The sequence below is a fragment of the Apodemus sylvaticus genome, chromosome 7 (assembly GCF_947179515.1).
Source record: "Apodemus sylvaticus chromosome 7, mApoSyl1.1, whole genome shotgun sequence".
NCBI lineage: Eukaryota > Metazoa > Chordata > Mammalia > Rodentia > Muridae > Apodemus > Apodemus sylvaticus.
Genome location: NC_067478.1, coordinates 40,093,854 through 40,114,841, shown reverse-complemented (window position 1 = coordinate 40,114,841; position 20,988 = coordinate 40,093,854). Strand labels below are relative to the sequence as shown.

The window sequence follows — 20,988 nt, the reverse complement described above, 5'->3', positions numbered from 1 at the left end:
GCACTGTCTTCTGAGCATTAAGCATCCCCTATTACTGACTACACCCTGCACTGTTCCCATTTCTGCCCTCCTCCTCCTTCCTGTCCTTTCTTTTTTCTGATTGTGGCCTTTAGTACAGGAAACGATGCCGAAGTAAATTCTTTAAAAAGTACATACTTTTTATGCTCACCAAAATCCATTACCCAGCATCTCCCACATCAGCTCCCTTGTTTTCTGGAGTCTAACTTCGTCGATCCCACTTTCCTCAGTAAGGAGGACGTCTTTTGGAACTTGTGTCCTTTTACTAAACACTCTGTCGAATCCTTGCAGGGAAGCCATTATATTTCCAGCTCAGCAAATCCTACCTGTTTGTTTATTTTCCCTAATTGATACTTGACATTTTAGCATCCTTATGAATTTTAACTTCTGATTGTAGAAAGCAAGCAGAGAGAAAGATTCAGAAAGGGCTAGAGAATATAATGCACAAGGATATGGCCCAGTGATCTATTTCCTCTAACTGGTTGCAAATTCCTGAAGTTTTCCTCACTTCTAAAAATAGTGCCACCAGCTTAGAACCAAGCATCTCATTCTTGACTCTGTGGAGGTTCATTCATATTTAAACTGTAGAGCAGAGTCATCCTGAAAATGTGACAGACAACTTAACATAGTTTATGACCTCTGGTTCCGTTTTAGGGATTCTTTGCTGGCTGGCTTCTCTACAGTGATCTAGCAGTTGGAGTAGGTCATTGAGAGCAGAGCAGGGTGATATCCAAGAGCACTCAAGGTTGGCTGGCAGTGGGCTGTGGCAGAAGGTTCCACAGGCCTAGGAAAAAGGGTTCTTTCTTAGGGATTTTCCATGTGCTTTATCAGAGTTATCTCAGGATTGTTGGATTTCCTATCCAGTGCTTGGCTTCCTTTATTTATTTATTTATTTATTTTAAAAATTATTTATTTCTTTATTTAGAGACAGGGTTTCTCTGTGCAGCTTCTGGAACTGTGGCCCTGGAACTCACTCTGTAGACCAGGCTGGCCTCCAACTCAGAAATCCACCTGCTTCTGCCTCCGAAGACACTGTAGCTATCTTTAGACAGGGTGTCAGATCTCATTATAGATGGTTGTGAGCTATCATGTGTGGTTGCTGGGATTTGAACTCAGGATCTTCGGAAGAGCAGTCAGTGCTCTTAACTGCTGAGCCAGTGCCTGGCTTCCTGATGATGCTGTGTGACTTCTGGAAGCCTTGTCTATGAGTTTCTCAGATGGTGACTTTGCCATGTTTGCTCATTGACCAAATTATTTGCTAAGGGCAAGGCTTTTTTTGTTTTTGTTTTTGTTTTTTTTGTTTGTTTTGTTTTGTTTTTTCGAGACAGGGTTTCTCTGGGTAGCACTGGCTGTCCTGGAACTCACTCTGTAGACCAGGCTGGCCTTGAACTCAGAAATCCTCCTGCCTCTGCCTTCCAAGTGCTGGGATCACAGGTGTGTGCCACCACCGCCCGGCAGGGCAAGGCTTAAGCCCAGTGTCCACCAACGAAGAAGGAATTGCCCAGGCGTTCTGGCCACTCCCAGAAGTCACTGTTCAGTGTTTGTCTCAAGCTCTTTTCAGTGTTCTTCATGAATACTGTCTTAGCTCATAGCTTCTTTCTTTCTTTTTTTTTTTTAAATATTTATTTATTTATTATATGTAAGTACACTGTAGCTATCTTCAGATACTCCAGAAGAGGGAGTCAGATCTCATTACAGATGATTGTGAGTCACCATGTGGTTGCTGGGATCTGAACTCAGGACCTTCCGAAGAACAGTCAGTGCTCCCAACTGCTGAGCCATCTCTCCAGCCCTCAAAGCTTATTTCAAAGGATAGTATTTAATTTTTGAATATCGAGTCAATCCTTAACTCTTGTTTTGATATTGGTTTCTTATTTAAAGACTTTAGAGAATATATGAGGTTTTATTTTGGGGATTTGTGTGGATAGTCAGCATAATGGTTTGCTTTGATGGTTATTCTGTTTCATAATAAGAATATTCTTTAATAATAAGAACAAGATATTTTTGTTAAGATCTGTCTTATTCCTTTCTTTGTAGCCTGTGTCCCAATTCCTTTGATTTCTGCCTGAGAACAGAACTCAGGAACAGAATAGTTGTGACCCTTAACTGCTGAGCAGAGTATGTGGGTTGTGAGAGTGTGTGTGAGTCTGTGAGTGTCTGTGTGTGTGTGTGTGTCTATGTGTGTGTGTTTATACTCTGTATTACTAACTTTTAAATTTGAATTTCATTAATTTATTCTTTGAATTTTATCTTTTTCTTATTCTATTGTTGTATTCAGTTTGTTTTTGTTTTTCTTCTCTGCAAAGGTCCAAGCAAAATCAGCTTATTTTTCCTAGAACTTGATTCCATGGCGTCAGCTTCCCTGTAGTAGCAGTTTATGCTGTGTTCTACAATTTTTTATCTTATTAATTTTTAAAAATTTAGTTCAAAATATTCCTTTTTAAATGTGCATGTATGTGTGTTCAAGCACACATTCCTATGTTAGTACAAATCAGCAGAGCATGTGGGTCCCAAGGATAGAACTTAGTGTATCAAACTTGGTAGTAAGCATCTTCAGCTGTTGAGCCATTATGCCAGATATCCAGTTCAAAATATTCTAAAACTTCCTTTAATCCCAGCACTAGGTAGGCGGATTTTTGAGTTCGAGGCCAGCCTGGCCTACAGAGTGAGTTCCAGAACAGCCAGGGTTATACAGAGAAACCGTGTCTCAAAAAAACAAAATAATAATAAAAAAATTCTAAAATTTTTACTTTAGAGTTTTTTTTTTTTAATCCATGCCTTATCCAGTAGTAAGTTGTTTAACCTTATTCCAAATTGGAGAGCATCTACCTGTGGAATATGGATTTCACAAGCATTTTCCAGGTTTTGTTTGTTGTGTGTTTATCCTTTCTGTTATATATGGAAACACCCCTGTGTCTTATTCTCTTTTATGTCTTCTGAGTACCCTATAAGCCTTATTAGTTTTCTAGGGGAGTCAGTTCACATACCTATTGTGATTTGAGTTCATTGCATTGTACTATGATTTTGGAATCAATATGTCTTACAAATAAACAAAAAGCAGTTGTTTGTATGCAGCAAAGACATAATGGAATGTCAGAGCACATGCTTTTAATTTGTAAGGAATACCAACAGACATATAAAATTTCCTGTTGAAATTAGTTTAGATATGTAAATACAGAATCATTCACTACACAGTAAGTTCCTGCAATTTAAAAAATATTTAATGATTAAAATATAGGAGTGCTCTGTCTGCATGCCAGAAGACAGCATAGTTCCTTTGATAGATGGTTGTGAGCTGCTGTGTGGATTCTGGGAATTGAACCCAGGACCTCGGGAAGAGCAGACAGGGGTCTTGAGTGCTGAGCCATCTCTCTAGGCCAAGTTCTTTCAATTTTATGATACAATGATAACAACACAGGTTCATTCACTTGTTTTTTTTTTAATGCTCAGTTTCTTTTCTCTTTTATAGTTTGTAAACTTAATACTTTACACTTCAGAGGTTTGGGGCTTTTCAGTTCCACTGCAGCTCTGGGAAAATGTTGCTTTTCTTTGTGTCTGCAGGCTCCTCAGGCCAGCACATGTCTACGGCAGCTAGCTCCGTTCCACTGGCTTGGTCTAGTAGGCTGGCTTTGCAAGTTCAGGACTGAGCCACTGTGTGTCCTTTTGTGAGAGCTGAGCCTCATAATTGCAGGTCCCAGCTCGGATCCAAGCCAATTGGCCCTAGCTCTGGAGGCCTATGGGGCGTGCCTGAGGTTCAGGCTCCCCCTCGATGTCCACTGCTCACAGGCCTCTGCCTGCTCTCTCTTAAAGGCATTTACCCTCCTCCCTGGCTAGGAAACTGCATCCAGCCCTGAGAGTGCTTGCTTCCTGCCTTTCCACTCGGGCCTTTTTCTAATGCTTGACTCTTTTGTCTAAACCTGGATTCTGTGCCTGACATTGGATGCCATTTGTAACCATGGGCTTTTCCGTTCTTGTCCAGTTCTGGAAATAATGACTCTGAGACTTAATTATATTTGAATAAACAAGGCCTAGGCCATAAGCTTGGGCATATTTCCCAGTTAGCTCGTAACTTAATGTCTTAATCAGGGTTTCTATTCCTGCACAAAATCATCACCAAGAAGCAAGTTGGGGAGGAAAGGGTTTATTCAGCTTACACTTCCACACAGCTGTTCATCACTAAAGGAAGTCAGGACTGGAACTCGAGCAGGTCAGGAAGCAGGAGCTGATGCAGAGGCCATGGAGGGATGTTCCTTACTGCCCCACAGCTGGATCTCATGGAGGCACTTCCCCAACTGAAGCTCCTTTCTCTGTGGTAACTCCAGCCTATGTCAAGTTGACACACAAAACCAGCCAGTACAATTGACCCCTTGTCAACTAGACACACAAACACATCATTATTAAGCCTCAACTCTTACTTTCTTATTCATTCCCAAGATCTAAATAACTTTAAAAGTCCCAGTCTTTACATTTTAAAAGTTCAATCCCTTTAAAATGTCCAATATCTTTTAAAATCCCAAAGTTATTTAAAAATTCAAAGTCTCTTAACTGTGGGCTCCACAGTTAGAAGTTAAGAAAATAAGAAGGTAAGTTAAGAAGAAAATACTTTCTTCCTTCAAGAGGGAAAATATTAGGGCACAGTCACAATCAAAAGCAAAACTCAAATTCCAATGGTTCAATGTCTGGGATCCAACTTACAATCTTCTGGGCTCCTCCAAGGGCATGGGTCACTTGCACAGCTCTGCCCTTTGTAGCACACGGCTTGTCTTCTAGGCTCCAGCTATCTGTACTCCACTACTGCTGCTGTTCTTGGTGGTCATCACATGGCACTGGCAGCTTCAAAACACTTCTGTCTTCTGCTGTAACTAGGCTTCACCAATAGCCTCTCCTAGGCTCTCTTCATGGTGCCAAGCCTCAACTCCTATGCATGACCCCTTCAGTTCTAGGCCATCAATTGCAACTGAGGTTGTACCTTCACCAATGGCCTTCCGCAGCCTCTCACAGTGCCAAGCCTCAGCTGCTCTTCATGACCACTTCATGCCTTCAAAACCAGTACCACCTGGGTGACTCTTACACAGTACCAATTCCAGCCACGGCACAAAATACATCCATGGCTATATCTGGAACAGAGCCTCTGTGCTCTCAGAAAAGATTTCACTTCAGTGATGCTGGTCTCTTCTTAATCACTGCTAATTTCTTAGCTCCAGCTAACCAGCATCAATAGTCCCAGTAACACAAAGCTTTGCTTTAGTGGTTCTGGCATCTTGTTAATCAGAGCTGATTCTTTAGCCCCAGCTAACTAAAATCACAGAATCTCCACAATCAAGCATGGCCCTGATAAGAGTCTTTAATCTTTCTCTGAAATGTCACAAGCCAGGCCTCCATCTTCTTTGCTGTTCTCAGCATTATCTTCCAAGCTCCTACACAACATTGCACAGAGCTCCTAACACTGAATGGATAGTCTCAAAGTTCCAAAGTCCTTCCATGGTCCTCCCCAAAACATGGTCAGGCTGTCTCAGGAATAACTCACTCCTGGTACCAATTTGTCTTAGAGTTTTATTCCTGCACAAACATCATGACCAAGAAACAAGTTGGGGAGGAAAGGGTTTATTTAGCTTACACTTCCACACAGCTGTTCATCATCAAAGGAAGTCAGCAAGCAGGAGCTGATGCAGAGGCCATGGAGGGATGTTCCTTACTGGCTTGCTTCTCCTGGCTTGCTCAGTCTGCTCTCTTATAGAACCCAAGACTACCAGCCCAGAGATGGCACCACACCCACAAGGGGCCCTCCTGCCTTGATCACTAATTGAGAAAATGCCCCACAGCTGGATCTCATGGAGGCACTTCCCCGACTGAAGCTCCTTTCTCTGTGGTAACTCCAGCCTGTGTCAAGTTGACACACAAAACCAGCTGGTATACTTAATTAACCACATGGTTGGTTACCTCTTCTCAGTGTTGTGTGTCTGTCTCCTCAGAGTCTGGGTCATATCTCTTCCCTGCCAGATTCTATCTCAGAGTTCTGTCTCCCTACTGGAACTCCCACCTATTTTCTGCCTCAGCTCATTGGCCAGACAGTTTTTTTTTATTGACAGGTGATGCGTCCATACAGTACACAGAGCTTCTCTCTGCAATGTATAGGACTATCACTCTGGTGTGTGGTTGTTTGTGTGGCTGAGGCAGGGTTTTGAAAGAGAGTTGCACTATGCCAGATTAAGCAAAGGTTATTCTTTCAAAGGCTTCTGAGGGATGGGGAATTCTTGTAGGAAGCAGGTTTGGTTAATATGCGACCTATTTTGCATAACTGAGGAGTGGGACATATATGACTTAATGACAAGGGTCACTCTTTCTTTCTTTTTATCTTTTTTTAATTGAATATCATCTTTATTTACATTACCAATGGTAAAACCTTTACTGATATCCCCCCTCTCCTAAGAACCCCAAACCGTCTCCCTCCTCCTTCCCCCTGCCTCCAGTATATGCCTCTCCACCCAACACACTCTCTCTCCCCCCCCCCCCCCCACCTCGGTTTCCCTTTGTTCGGGCCTCTGTTAAGGGTCACTCTTTTTTTGGGAAAGAGTGTAGATGTCTTATCTGGGATCTTCCCAGCCCCTATGCTCCCAGAAATAAGACTCAGACTCAAAATACCTTGGCCATATAGCTAGGGTCAACTCTGACTAGATCATAATTTAGATAACCCAATTTTTTAACGTACATTCTGCCACATGGCTGGTTACCTGTGCTCAGGTACCATGCATCCATCTCCTCGCATCTTCCCAGGCCAATCTTATCATCTGTCTCTATCCCAGCATTCCTTCTGCCTCCTCGGTGTCCAGCTTCCTATTTTATGCCTAAGCCATAGACCATAAGCTTTTTAATTGACAGGTGATACATCCATACAATACACAAGATATTCTCTCTACAATTCCCCCTTTTAGTCCAAATAAGAGGATCTTTTCCTTTAAAATATAAACTGAATGTAATTATAACAATTATGAGCCATTTATGGAAACTGTTTGGTAGGATTTACATTCATAATTTTCAATCCATAGTATTTGGCAATTAAGGAAAATTTTTCTATTATATGTCCTATCTCGGTGTATTCAAAATTTTGTGCCTAACTCAAATTTTATCCTAATTTGCATTACCAACCTAAAACATCCTTGTAGACCTACAACATCTTCTTAAATCCTAAATATCTCAAGCTTAAATGTGAGACTCTGTAGTTTTCACCCCATCAGAGACCTGAGAAGGAATAAAAATTTACCTGAGTGTAAGGACAGGGACATAGCTTCCCCAAAATTATAGAAATGACAGAGACAGCTGGATTCCTGGACACTCCCCAGTAATGTCTCTATAACTTTGGAACATCTATCTTCAGCCTTTGGCCCAGTGAATCTGACACACTTATGTGAAGCAGGAATTATGAGGGACTTGGCTTACTCGGTCTTGGCAGAGCTTGACAGTTGGCTTTTCTGTGTCCCTTTGTCCTTTCTGGACAGCATTTGCCTGTAGTTGAAGTGTGGGCATTTTCTTTGCCCAGTGGGTAGCTTGACACAATTGAGTCACCTCCACATGGAGCTTATGGACACTCATCATCATACGTGACGTCAAATGGGGGACTTTCAGGAGCTGACTTGTCTTATAGTCAAGAGATATTTTAATAATGCAATAATTTTATATGGCATATGCTGTGGATCTCTGAGGTTTTTGAAGACCAGCTATCCACTTACAGTATATCTGAATTGTCTAACATTGTTTATTCTTAGCTATTTACTATCTGAAATACCTTGAAAACACCTTATTGTAATTAAGACTAGTATTTAATATGACCATGAGTCTGACTATCGTAACCATCCCTAAAAGTTTGTAACTTGCAGTTTTTAATCATCCCTAACAGTTTGTAATAGCAGTCCTTTCAAAAGGACTAGAACTTTTGCACTGCATCTTTAAGAATTATATAAGTACAATACCTCGAATAAACATTAAGAACATATATATTGTGGGCATCAAAGTAACCTTAAATTTATATCAGTATAAAATAACCCATGCCAATGTATCAAAAATAAACTTATTTTTGTATCAATATACACAATCCTGTACCAATGTCAGATTATGACTATAAATGCTTTTTGGCTTAAGAGTAGAGTCAATAATCTACCCTTATATATCTAACAACAACAACAACAACAACAACAACAACAACAAATACTACTACTACTCGTTCTTCTCCTTCTGCTTCTCCTTCTTCTTCTTCCTTCTTCCTTCATCTTTCTTCTTCTTCTCCTTCTCCTCCTTCTTCTCCTTCTTCCTTCTTCCTCCTCCTCCTCCTCCTCCTTCTCCTTCTCCTCCTCGTCCTCCTCCTCCTCGTCCTCCTTGTCCTCCTCCTCCTTCTCCTTCTCTTTCTTCTTCTTTTGTCTTTTTGAGACAGGTTTTTTTTTTCTGTATAGCCCTGGCTGTCCTGGAACTCACTTTGTAGACCAGGCTGACCTAGAACTCAGAAATCCACCTGGCTCTGTCTCCCAAGTGCTGGGATTAAAGGCGTATGCCACCACTGCCCGGCTATATCTAACTTCTTATAATACTTCTCTATCCCCCCTTTTTTCAACCCCCTTTCCCTTACCCAAGAAAGAAAGAAAGTGAAAAGGAAAGGAAAAAGAAATCCCTGAATCTAACTTTCCTATTTTGTTTCCTCCCTGTCCAAGACCATAATTATTTGTAACCGTCCCCCTTTAAAAGACAACAAACATCTGACAGCTATTGAATGATGAAAATTCCTTTATTCCACTTTTGGGAATGGGGTAAAGTTTGCTTATAATTGTTTCCAGTTCATTTTAGATATAGAATTTGTTTTGGGGGGCCCGAGACAATTTAAAAAAGTGGTTAGTCTTAAAGAAGCTAGCTGTAGCAGTTGTTGTCCAGTCTCTGTGTGCTGAGAAAGTGCAGGCTTAAATGAATTCCCAATTGGAATCGTCTGAAAAGCTGGACCAAGTGAGATAGCTGTTCTGAAGTTGGCCCAGAAGCAAGTCTTTAGAGGAAACCAGCTTCGATGTAGTTGAGGTAGGATCAGGCAGGGTGGTGGAATAGCAAGTCTCAGCATCTCAGCATCCTTGAGGGTGAATCTTGTCAGGACTGTGTTCTGGGTTGTTTTTTTTCTGTGAACATAAAACTTTTAGAGGTAATATATATTTCTATATTAATATAATATATGGAATATCCAACATGCACAAATCAGTTAAAGATGATTTTCTATTTCTTGTTTGAGCAGGTTTATGAGCTAGTTTGATCATATATCCAAACTGCAATATAAATCTTCATTCATGCTATATGAAAGGATAGAATGATAGATCTTGAAGACTCTGTAGTCAATAAGATCCATTGGCTATAACTAGGTGAAGTTCTTGTTAGAGACATTTTTTTTGTCTTGCCAGTGTCAAGGCTGATCCATGTAGAGGGATCAGGAAATCATGTTATAGATTCTGTTTGGTCTTTTTGATTTCCTTTTTCCTATCTGTAGTCAAGATCTTCATGGTGTCTTCCTCTATCAAATCTGATTATTTTATCAGTTTGTATGAAATCCATTAATTTTTTTCTTTTCCTGTATGAACATATGCAAAGTTCCTTCCCCAGAGTAACACATTTCATGTTCTCTGTTTTGAAGTTAATATATCTTTGAAATAAACAGGCTGATACAATTCAGTTTTTTTTTATATAATCCAGTGTCTTCAGTGGCCATTGTTTTTTGTTTATTAGCATTTAAGAAATTTTAAGTTAATAAAGCATTTTGTAATCTATCTTTGGGTTCTTTGATAGTCCTGTTTATTAAGCATTTCTTTTAAAGTACAGTTGGACCTTTCAATGACTATTTGTTCTGTAGGATTGTTGGTATACCTGTAATATGCTTTATTTATTAATATGTAAAGTTTTAAAATTTTTACTAGTGACATACACTGGAGCATTGTCAGTTTTAATTTGTATAGGTATACCCATAATTGCCATAACTTCTAATAAACACATAATGGCAGAATCAGCCCACTTGTTGAATAAACAGAGAAGTCAATTTGGAATCATCCTGAATAAGCTCAGTAGTTTCTATATGGGAAAAAACACTTTATGCATATTTAAAGTTAGTTACTATACTAAGAGATCCTTGAAAATCTAATTATGCCATAAGTATTTCAGAGGATTCTGATTTTATCCTGATTCATAAGGATTTTTAACCACCTTATTTATATATTCTGACTTATATCCTGCCTTTCCTGATTTATTTGCATCAGTGAAAAATGTAAGTGCTCCAGAAATTGGAATTCTTTTTTTTAATTTCTTTTTTTTTATTGATATATTTATTTACAGTTCAAATAATTTCCCCTTTTCTGGACCCCCACTCCCCGAAAGTCCCATCAGTCCCCTTCCCTCCCCCTGTTTTCCTACCCAACCCTTCCCACTTCCCTGTTCTGATTTTGCTCTATACTGCTTCACTGAGTCTTTCCAGAACAAGGGGCCACTCCTCCGTTATTCATGTACCTCATTTGATGTGTGGATTATGTTTTGGGTATTCCAGTTTTCTAGGTTAATATCCACTTATTAGTGAGTGCATACCATGATTGATCTTTTGAGTCTGGGTTACCTCACTTAGTATGATGTTCTCCAGCTCCATCCATTTGCCTAAGAATTTCATGAATTCATTGTTTCTAATGGCTGAATTGTACTCCATTGTGTATATATATCACATTTTTGCATCCACTCTTCTGTGGGGGATACCTGGGTTCTTTCAAACTTCTGGCAATTATAAATAGGGCTGCTATGGACATAGTGGAACATGTATCCTTATTACATGCTGGGGAATCCTCTGGGTATATGCCCAGGAGTGGTATAGCAGGATCTTCTGGAAGTGAGGTGCCCAGTTTTCAGAGGAACCGCCAGACTGCTTTCCAGAGTGGTTGTACCAATTTGCAACCCCACCAGCAGTGGAGGAGTGTTCCTCTTTCTCCACATCCTCTCCAACACCTGCTGTCTCCTGAATTTTTAATCTTAGCCATTCTGACTGGTGTAAGGTGAAATCTCAGGGTTGTTTTGATTTGCATTTCCCTAATGACTAATGAAGTTGAGCATTTTTTTAAGATGTTTCTCCGCCATCCGAAGTTCTTCAGGTGAGAATTCTTTGTTTAACTCTGTACCCCATTTTTTAATAGGGTTGTTTGGTTTTCTGGAGTCTAACTTCTTGAGTTCTTTATATATATTGGATATTAGCCCTCTATCTGATGTAGGATTGGTGAAGATCTTTTCCCAATTTGTTAGTTGCCGATTTGTGGAATTCTTTTTATTATACAAGGGAAAATCCAATTAATTCTTTTTACAAATTGAAGCCACTTGCTTTTTGAGTATTTGTTGTTAATTTCTTCTAAAAATTACTTCAGGCTCTTTGTCAAAGTTCATCTTGTGCCCATAGTGAGGCAATCTCAGCATTGGTAAAAGGTGCCACGATCTCAGGTGGATCCATTCCAGAGAGTTGACAAAGTCAGAATTTTCCGTTTAGAATCAATTCGGAAACCTTTTCTGAATAGGTTTTGAATTTTTTACTCTGTTTGTGTACTAAAATATCTATTCTAAGGTTAAAAATCTTCCCTTTGCGTAAAAATTCCTGTGGGAGAATGAGTAGAAGGGACGATAGCCGGGATGCAGGTGATCTTTGGGTAATGATCTAGCTGTGTATTCTATAGTTTCTTCTCTGTCAAAGCCAACTCTTTTTCATCCTCAGCTGATAATTTTCTTGGGCTATTTAAGTCTTTATCACTGTGTAAGGTATGAAATAACATACTTTATGAGTTTCCAAATGCAAATAGACCAGACTTTTTCAATGTAACTCTTACCTAATATTTTTATAATTGTTTCATAATTGTTCCTGCTGTGTGTTGTTTATTATTATAAGGAAAGAGCCTTTTATTAGACAAAAGGGGGAAATGTAGACATAATGTTTCTGTACAATGTGCAAAGTTTACCCTTGTGTAATTCAAATGCAAATTTCTTTGCCCTTGTTTCAATCATGACACAGCACAAAAATGCTTATACTAAGAATGTTCTGTGTCAAGTTTCTGTAAACAATTCTTACCATTTATTCTCTGCCTGATAATAAATGATGATCACCCAATGGCTGGACAGAATAGAGAATAGTGAGACATCAGCTATTAAGATGCAGACTTAAAGAAATACTGATTTTTCTGAGTGATTATTGAAAAATAGTATAAAGTAAAGAAATACAGACACTGGATTAATTCACAGATGAAACTTATATTAAAGATAATTCATTTACACAAGACAATGGAAATTATTATTGCACAACCCATACAACATGACATTAGCCAGGCTGCCTCCAACTCCTAGGAGGTAGAACGAGGCGTGGGTATGTTTATGTTCACCTGCAGTCATATCTGATTAAGGCCTGGTTAACTGAGTAGTCTGGGTTCTCTTACACCAACAGTAAAAGTTTTAATTTTAATATTATCAGGTAAAGCCGGGCAGTGGTGGCGCACGCCAGTAATCCCAGCACTCTGGGAGGCAGAGGCAGGCGGATTTCTGAGTTCGAGGCCAGCCTGGTCTACAGAGTGAGTTCCAGGACAGCCAGGGCTACACAGAGAAACCCTGTCTCGGAAAAAAAAATATTATCAGGTAGTACATTAATCAATAACATCAGGGTTTTTTTTTTTTTTTTTTTTTTTTTTTACTTTTTTATACTATATAAACAAGGTATATTATAATGTAAAATACACATGAGAGCCTTCTACCCCTTAAGAGAAGCTGATCTTCAGGTTCCTTTTTACAAGGTTGTAGTAAATTGATTGAGGAGAAATGTGCTGTTACAGGAGTTGGTGTCATTTGAGGATGTCACTGTCACGTTCACGTGGGAGGAGTGGCAAAATCTCAACAATGCTCAGAAGATGCTGTACAGGAGTGTGATGCTGGAGACGTATAGTAGCTGGCTCTCACTGGGTAAGTCTCAGAGCAAGCACCTTCCCTGCACTTGTAAGGTTGAGGGCTAAGGTTCTAGGCCTTGTATGATTATTCACTGCTCTCTAGTGAAAGGTCCACATTTGCACTTTTGTTGCCTAGATCTTAAAACCTGGTTTTCTCTTTCTTATTAGCAGAATTTTTCCAAGTCCTATATTATTTCCTATTAACAGGGCAATGCATCCCTAAACCTGAGTTGATCTTCAAATTGGAACAGGGAGAGGAGCCATGGACAGCAGAAGAACCTGCAAACAAGACTCTGCCAGGTTGGTTGTTGGTCCATGTGGATGGGAAACTGTGTATAACAAAGGTTGGCAAAATCATCAGTTTATCCCCCAGTTCTGTATCTGAGGGCTCAAATGTGTTCGTTATGTAGTCTGCAAGGAGAATTAGTTCTCTTGCATTTGTTCCTGCATTTCAATTTGATGAAATATTTTAGACCCTCTCCCAGCCTCCCCCCCCCCCCCCCCATCTAACTTGACTTCTGTAATTTGATGTTTTTATCTGGTACTTTTTCTTTTTCATAGCTTCACTTGCCTCTTGCACTCCAGACTCATGGGGATTTTGTTTTCAGACATATTTCATGTGCTTGTTTTTGTTTTAGCACAGTTTAATGAGGCAGATTTCAAGTTCTAGTTCTTATATATATTTTATATAAAATAAAAATGTAAAAGTAGCTAGGCGGTGGTGGCATACACCTTTAATTCCAGTACTCAGGAGGCAGAGGCAGGTGGATTTCTGGAGTCCAGTGTGGTGTACAGAGTGAGTTCCAGGACAGCCAGGACTCCACAGAGAAACCCTGTCTCAAAAACCAAAACAAAACAAAACAAAAATCTAAAAGTAATGTCCTTACTTTATGGAATTAATTTCAACAAAGACAAATAAGTTTATTTGTACCGAGGAATCACAAACAAGTATATGTAATGTTGAACCAGAGTATAGTGAGTAACAGATGGTGTTTAAAGTTATAGAGTATTTCACTTACGAAGTTGATGAGATAATACAGAAACAGATTTAGAAGTTAGGCTGTGAGCTATGATGTAAGAAATGATAAGGGGAATGCATAGGAAGGGGGCGTTTCCATTTCAGAAAGAATCAAGAGCTTTTTCGTTGCAAAGAGAAGTGAGACAAGTTTTTTCTTTTTCTTTCTTTCTTTTTTCTCTTTTTCTTTCTTTCTTCTTTCTTTCTTTCTTTCTTTCTTTCTTTCTTTCTTTCTTTCTTTCTTTCTTTCTTTCTTTCTTTCTTTCTTTCTTTCTTTCTTTCTTTCTTTTTTATTTTTCTTTTTGGTTTTTTGAGGCAGGGTTTCTTTGTGTAGCCTTGGCTGTCCTAGAATTCACTCTGTAGACCAGGCTGGCCTTGAACTCAGAAATTCACCTGCCTCTGCCTCCCCAGTGCTGGGATTAAAGGCATGGGCCACCACTGCCCAGGTTTTTTTTTTTTTTTCTTTTAAAAATTTATTTATTTATTATATGTAAGTACACTGTAGCTGTCTTCAGACAGCCTAGAAGAGGGCATCGGATCTTATTACAGGTGGTTGTGAGCTATCATGTGGTTTCTGGGATTTGCACTCAGGACCTTCAGAAAAGCAGCAGTTCTTGTAACTACTGAGCTGTCTCTCCAGCCCCAAGAGATAAGTTTTCAAGTTGAAGGACTTAAGCTGCTGCTGCTGCTGCTGCTGCTGCTTCTTCTTCTTCTTCTTCTTCTTCTTCTTCTTCTTCTTCTTCTTCTTCTTCTTCTTCTTCTTCTTCTTCTTCTTCTTTTTTTTTTTTTTGATGAGGGTTGTAATTTAAATGTAGCACTTGTTTAATTTTTCTTCTCTCATTCTAAAGCAACAAAGATAATGAGGAATTGTAGAAGCTACTTTTTATGAAACTTAGAGAAGTCAAGTCTCTGAAACGTGCCAACATCCTTGAGAATTGATGAATTACTAGATGCTGGTGCATGCATCACCACTTTGGAGGCAAATGTTAGGGCTCATCATTATCACAAGTAGCCACATATTTTAGAGAAGATGTACAGCATGCATGTTTTTCCCAGAATGGTAAACAGGAGTTTCCTTGTATTTATTTTGGTTCAGAAAAGAACAGGACATGTTGTTCAATTGAGCCCTTAAACTGGAATGTTTTCGGTGGAAGTAGAAAGGAAGAAATTTCAGGTTTGAAATACTCACAGTCTGTTGTCATTTGTAATAACTCTAAGCATACAAGATGCAAATTCGTGGCCATAATGGAAACCTAGGAAGTAGCCTATCAGAGTTTGCTCAGAATCTGCAAAGAGGATGTCCTAGAAATTATTGCCTCTTTTAGACCAGAATAAAGAGAATGACAGAAAGAAAAGGTCATTACCATCATATATTAAAGTATATATGTGACTAGAACCTTGTAAAAAATGTAACCATTCTCTGAGTGGAAAACTATACCTAGTAATTGGTGGATATTTTAACAAAATACTTCTTCACAAAAATAAAATGAAAAATACTTTACTAATACGTTAATACTAGGAAACTTACCAGTGTATTTCAGTATGTTAAATTAAAGGAGTAAGCTAAAGTTTATAAGCTAGTACTTACTCTGATCTTAATAACAGTATGTGCTAGTAGGCTAGAAATTGTTTTTTTCATAAACGTGAGAATCCCATTAGAAACTCTTAAAATAATTTATAGAAAGTTCTTTTGTTTGTTTGTTTGTTTGTTTGTATTTTTAGTCTTCTGCAGTGTGGATGGCATAATTGAGACTAACCAGAAGAGTCGAGAGAGACATTTGTGGCAAGTTACTTCCAACAGCCCAAATAAAGCAACTGAGGAAGCAGAGGGATTAGAAAACACTTTTTATTTATACTCCATGAATATTTCAAGTTTTGTTGTAAGTAATAGAAACTGTTCAGGAGTGAAGCCTGAGGAGTTGAATGGATATCTGAATACACATCTCTCTTTGGAGCCTCATGGATTGTGTGCTGGAGAGCAATATAATGGCTGTTGTGTAGCAGGGAAATACATCAGATGTCCTGTGCAGTTGGGTCAGCATTCCAAGATTCTAACTGGACAGCAGGAATTTGAATATATTGGCGAAGGGAAAGATACAAAGGAGGGAAAACTATTGAAAAAAGTTACTCCATCTAAGAGACTTCAAATGGGACTGACTTCTTGTAAGCATAATGAGTGTGAGCAAGTTTCTGTTCAGTCAGATGTCATGGCTAAGATAGGGAAGGCAACTTTCAGTAAGAAGTGTAACCTCACTAAACACCAAGCAACAGACTCAGTGAGAAAATCTTGTAAATACCTTGAAAGTAGGAAAACCTTTACCAGTGAATTAGACCTTATAGTATATCAGAGGACACATAACCAGAAAAAAGACCATGTATGTATCCAGTGTGAGAAACCTTTTAGCACTAAATCTTCCCTTACTGTTCATCAGAGAATTCACACAGGAGAAAAGCCCTATGGATGTAGTGAATGTTATAAAACCTTCAGACAAAAGTCAGCTCTCATTGTACATGAGAGAACTCACACCGGAGAGAAACCCTTTGAATGCTATGAGTGTGGTAAAGCCTTCCAACATAAGTGGTACCTCAAAACACACCAGAGAACTCATACTGGGGAGAAACCATATGAGTGTAAAGAATGTGGAAGAGCCTTTATAAAGAAGTCATACCTCAGAATGCATCAGGGAACTCACAAGAGTGATAAACCGTATGAGTGTGAGAAATGTGGGAAAACCTTCCATAACAGGTCATACTTCAACGTGCATCATAGAACTCACAGTGGCGAGAAGCCCTATGTGTGCAGTGAGTGTGGAAAAGCCTTTTACCAGAAGTCAGACCTCAGGAGGCATCAGAGGATCCACAACAGTGAGAAATTACATAAATGTAAAGAATGTGGAAAAGCCTTTCAAAATAAGTCATACCTCAAAACTCACCAGAAGGTTCACACAGGTGAGAAACCATATGATTGTAAAGAGTGTGGGAAAGCATTTCAAAACAAGTCATATCTCAACAAGCACCAGATAATTCACACAGGTGAAAAACCCTATGAATGTAATAAATGTGGGAAAACGTTTCAGTGGAAGTTAGTCCTCAGTAAGCATCACAGAATCCACACAGGTGAAAAGCCCTATGAATGCATTCAGTGTGGAAAAATGTTTGGCTACAAATCATCCCTCATTGTACATGAGTTGATTCATTCTGGGGAGAAACCTTATGAATGTAATGTGTGTAGAAAAACCTTTTCACAGAAATCAAACCTAAGCAGGCATCAGAGAACTCACCGACATGGGGAGCTATGTTAGGAATGGACGTGGATGTGGTCCATGTTCTGCCTCTCGTGTGGAGGTGTGCAGCAGCCCATACACTGGCTTGCAGAAGACAAGGTGAAGTCAAGGACAGGGGTTTGCAGTCTGTGTTCCTCTTGGGGTGTCAGACATTGCTGCATGTCAGGCTTGAAGGGTCAAAATAGTGCAGGAGAGGAAGGAACTTAGTCTGGTTTGGAGCTAGTGACAGAGGGGCAGAGGAGAGAGGTCTTCTTCAGGAGTTTTAGTTATGGCTCCTGTTAGGTGAAGACCTTCCCTGAGGTGATCATTAATGAAGAAGCTCTCTGAGATGATCTTAGCTTGTTTGTATTGCTTTACTGGGGGTGGATGTGAGCACATAGGCTTTATTCTGGGTAAATGAGGGATTATGTAATATTGGGGGATAATGTGAGAATATCCAGGAAGGGAAGGTCATTGGCTGAAGGCTAAGGTTATTGAGATGCCTCATTAGTATGGCTAGGCGGTCCAGGTGCTGTGCTATGTGGCAAGTACCAATCCCTAACAAGATGATACTCTTATGTTTGCAGACAGGAGCAAATTGTCCTCTGAGAGGTTCCACTGAGCAACTGACTCAGAGACAGACACCCATAGTCAAACAGTGGATGGAGCTTGGGGACTCTTATAGAAGAGGAGAAATGATTATGGGGACAAAAGGGGATAGGAACTCCACAGGAAGACTAACAGAGTCAACTAATCTGGACCCTTGGGGTCCTCAGAGTCTGAACCATCAACCAAAGAACATACACAGGCTGGACCTAGGCCTCCCCGCCATATGTAGCAGATGAGCAGCTTGGTCTTCATGTGGGTCCTGGATACCTGGAGCAGGGGCTATCCCAAAACCTGTTGCCTGTACTCGGGATATGTTCTCCTAACTGGACTGCCTTGTCTGGCCTCAGTGGGAGAGGAAGTGCCTAGTTGTGCGGAGACTTGAAGTGCCAGGGTTTGGGGAGGTATACCCAGGGGTCTCCCACCCACTCAGAGGAGAACAGGATGAGGTGATGGAGGAAGGATTGTGGGAGGAGGTGACCTGGAGGGGGATGGTGAGTGGGATGTAAAGTGTATAAGTTAAAAAAATTAAAAACCAACACCAACAAAAGAAACCAATCTTTGACATACATCACAAAATGTATACAAAGAAATAATACTGGGTAGTAGAGTAATTATGTGTACTCCAGAGACTATTTTCTTATCTCTGGAAATAGGTTGCAACTTTCAGCTTTTGCTTGTGACCATCACAAATTAAATGCGCTCTGCTGGGAGAGTCTGAACACAAGTGGTGAGTAGTACTAGACTCCGCAGCCTGAAAAATAGCAGGTAGTGGTTTTCAGTTTCTTTGTCATGTCAGAGTGAGGTGCTCATGACCCTAAGGACATCTTCATAAAAGATGGTAGGAGAAAGTTCCTGCAAGTTAAGAATTGTTTGGGGTTTTTTGTTTTTTGTTTTTTTGATTTTTTTTTTTTTTGGATTTGTTTTTTTCTGAGACAAGGTTTCTCTGTATAGCCCTGGCTGTCCTGGAGCTCACTCTGTAGATCAGGCTGGGCTTGAACTCAGAAAACTCCCAGCCTCCCAGAGTGCTGGGATTACAGTCGTGCACTACCACTGCCCGGCTAAGAATTGTTTGATGAAAACAGGTCTTTAACCTTTATCTTTGTGCCATGTATCTGGTGCATTAGTGAGAAATAAATGTGTAATGTTTAGTCTTCCCAACTGTGATTTGTTTTCATTATATTACCAAGAGCTCATTATTGGTAATTCATTTTATGAATACAGAGAATCTTTCAGATTTGAGTGATTAGCCCTTTATCAGCACATTCATACAGAAGAGAAGACTCCCTTGATTCCCAGGTTAATTGTAGAAAAATCAAATGTGGGAAAAACCACAAGGAATCATTTTGGGGAATGCCTTTTATCATGTGAATGTATCTCATTGAAAAAAAGGTAGATGCCAAATGTTTTTTATAGTATTTCCAGTTTTATACAAAATTATAATACATAGAGACATACCAACTCATGCATTATACATATGAATACAGGCAATGTTAAATAGCACTTTAACAACAAATATTTGAGTATTTATTAGACATAAACCCATGGGCTGATAGTAGTCTGTGGGGATCTGTGATGGCATTTTCTTTTTTAGGTTGAAAAATCCAAGATCAGGTAGTTTCATCATTTTAGCTTCTTCTGTGGGTCTTCTTGGCTGTTTTACAACACATTAGAGGGTCAGAAGTGGACCAAGCTAAGTGCAGAAAGACAAAAACATGCTCTGTGCTGCATTAAAAATAATACAAAGACTGGAGAGATGGCTTAGTGGTTAAGAGCACTGACTGCTCTTCCAGAGATCCTGAGTTCCACAGCAACTACATGGTAGCTCACAATCATCTGTAATGAGATTGGATGCCCTCTTCTGGTGTGTCTGAAGACAGTTATCGTGTACTTATATAAAATAAATAAATTTAAAACAAATACAAAACTTTGGGAGTAACCCCAAGATTAGCAGTACTCTCTTTTGTGGAATTTTCTTTTGCTCTGGTTACAACTTTGGTTTCCCCACCATGATATAGTAATTCATTCACTTTCAACTTTTACCACACAATTGGTGAAGTTTTACTTAGCCTATGAACCTTTTGAAAGGAATTTTCACAATAAACATATGATATACTCCATAGACACAAAAAAGCAAAACAAGAAGGAAGGCCCAAGCAAGGATGCTTAAATTTCATTTAGAAGGGGAAGATAAAATAGTCATAGGAGGCAGAGGGACAGGAGAACTGGCTGAGAGAGGGGACAGTGAAGGAAATGGTTCAGGATCAGGTATGGGAGAGACAAGAGAGAGAGATCCAGGAGCATGAATAGAAATCTGCAGCTGGCTAGGATGGGGGTGGGAGGCATCTCTAGGGCATGCCAGAGACCTGGGATGGGGGAGGCTCCCAGGAATCACTGTGCGTAACCTTAGCTGAGATTCATAGCATTGGGAATATATAGGAGAGAGCCTGAAGAGGCTGCCTCCTGTAGCTAAATAGGACCTCCAGTAGAGGGATAAGGATACCAATTCACCTACATACTTTTGACCCAAAATTTGGCTGGCCTAAAATAAGAGGGTCAAAGATGGAGCAGAAATTGAAGACATGGTCTACCAGTAACCACCCCAACTTGAGACCCATCCTATGGGCAAACACTACCAATTACACTCTATTATGCCTGCAGACAGGAGCCTAGCATAACTGCCCTCTGAGAGGCTCCACACAGTAGCTGATTGAAAGAGATGCAGGGACACAGAGCCAAACATTGGACAGAGCTTGGGGACTCTTATTGAAGAGTTGCGGGAGGGGAAGGATGGAAGGCCCTGACTGGGATAGGAACTCCACAGGAAAACCAAGAGTCATCTAACCTGGACCACTGAGGTGCTCTCAGAAACTGAGCCACCAGGCAAAGGTCTTACACAGGCTGGACAGAGAGGCCCCCAGCATATATGCAGCTCAGTCTCCATTTGGGGCCTCCAACAACTGGAGCTGGGGCTGTTCCTAAATCTCTAGCCTGTCTGTGGAATCCATTTCTCTGGATTCTCTCTGGGCTGCTTTGCCTAGCCTGAGAGAGAGAGAGAGGGGGGGGGGGGAGACAGAGATAGAGAATGTCTAACCATGTAGAAATTTGTTGGGCCATGTAG

The 20,988-nt window shown here is 40.0% G+C and overlaps 1 protein-coding gene across 8 annotated transcripts in view; it reads left to right on the top strand.

Moving 5' to 3' along the window:
• Window positions 1-20,988, top strand: part of LOC127688743 (zinc finger protein 717-like) — a 42,114-nt gene that overhangs the window by 5,925 nt on the left and 15,201 nt on the right. For 3 of the 8 annotated variants that reach the window (XR_007978744.1, XR_007978743.1, XR_007978742.1), the window contains exons 3-5: window positions 12,873-12,999; window positions 13,191-13,283; window positions 15,721-16,947. Coding sequence is in view for 5 of the 8 variants with exons in the window: in XM_052187676.1 (XP_052043636.1) it covers window positions 12,873-12,999; window positions 13,191-13,283; window positions 15,721-17,300 (1,800 nt within the window). In the remaining 3 variants the exon portion in view is untranslated. Of the gene's footprint in view, window positions 1-12,517; window positions 12,679-12,872; window positions 13,000-13,190; window positions 13,284-15,720; window positions 19,794-20,988 lie in introns of those variants that run through there. The other 5 variants (XM_052187676.1, XM_052187678.1, XM_052187677.1 and 2 more) reach the window with 3 other exon arrangements.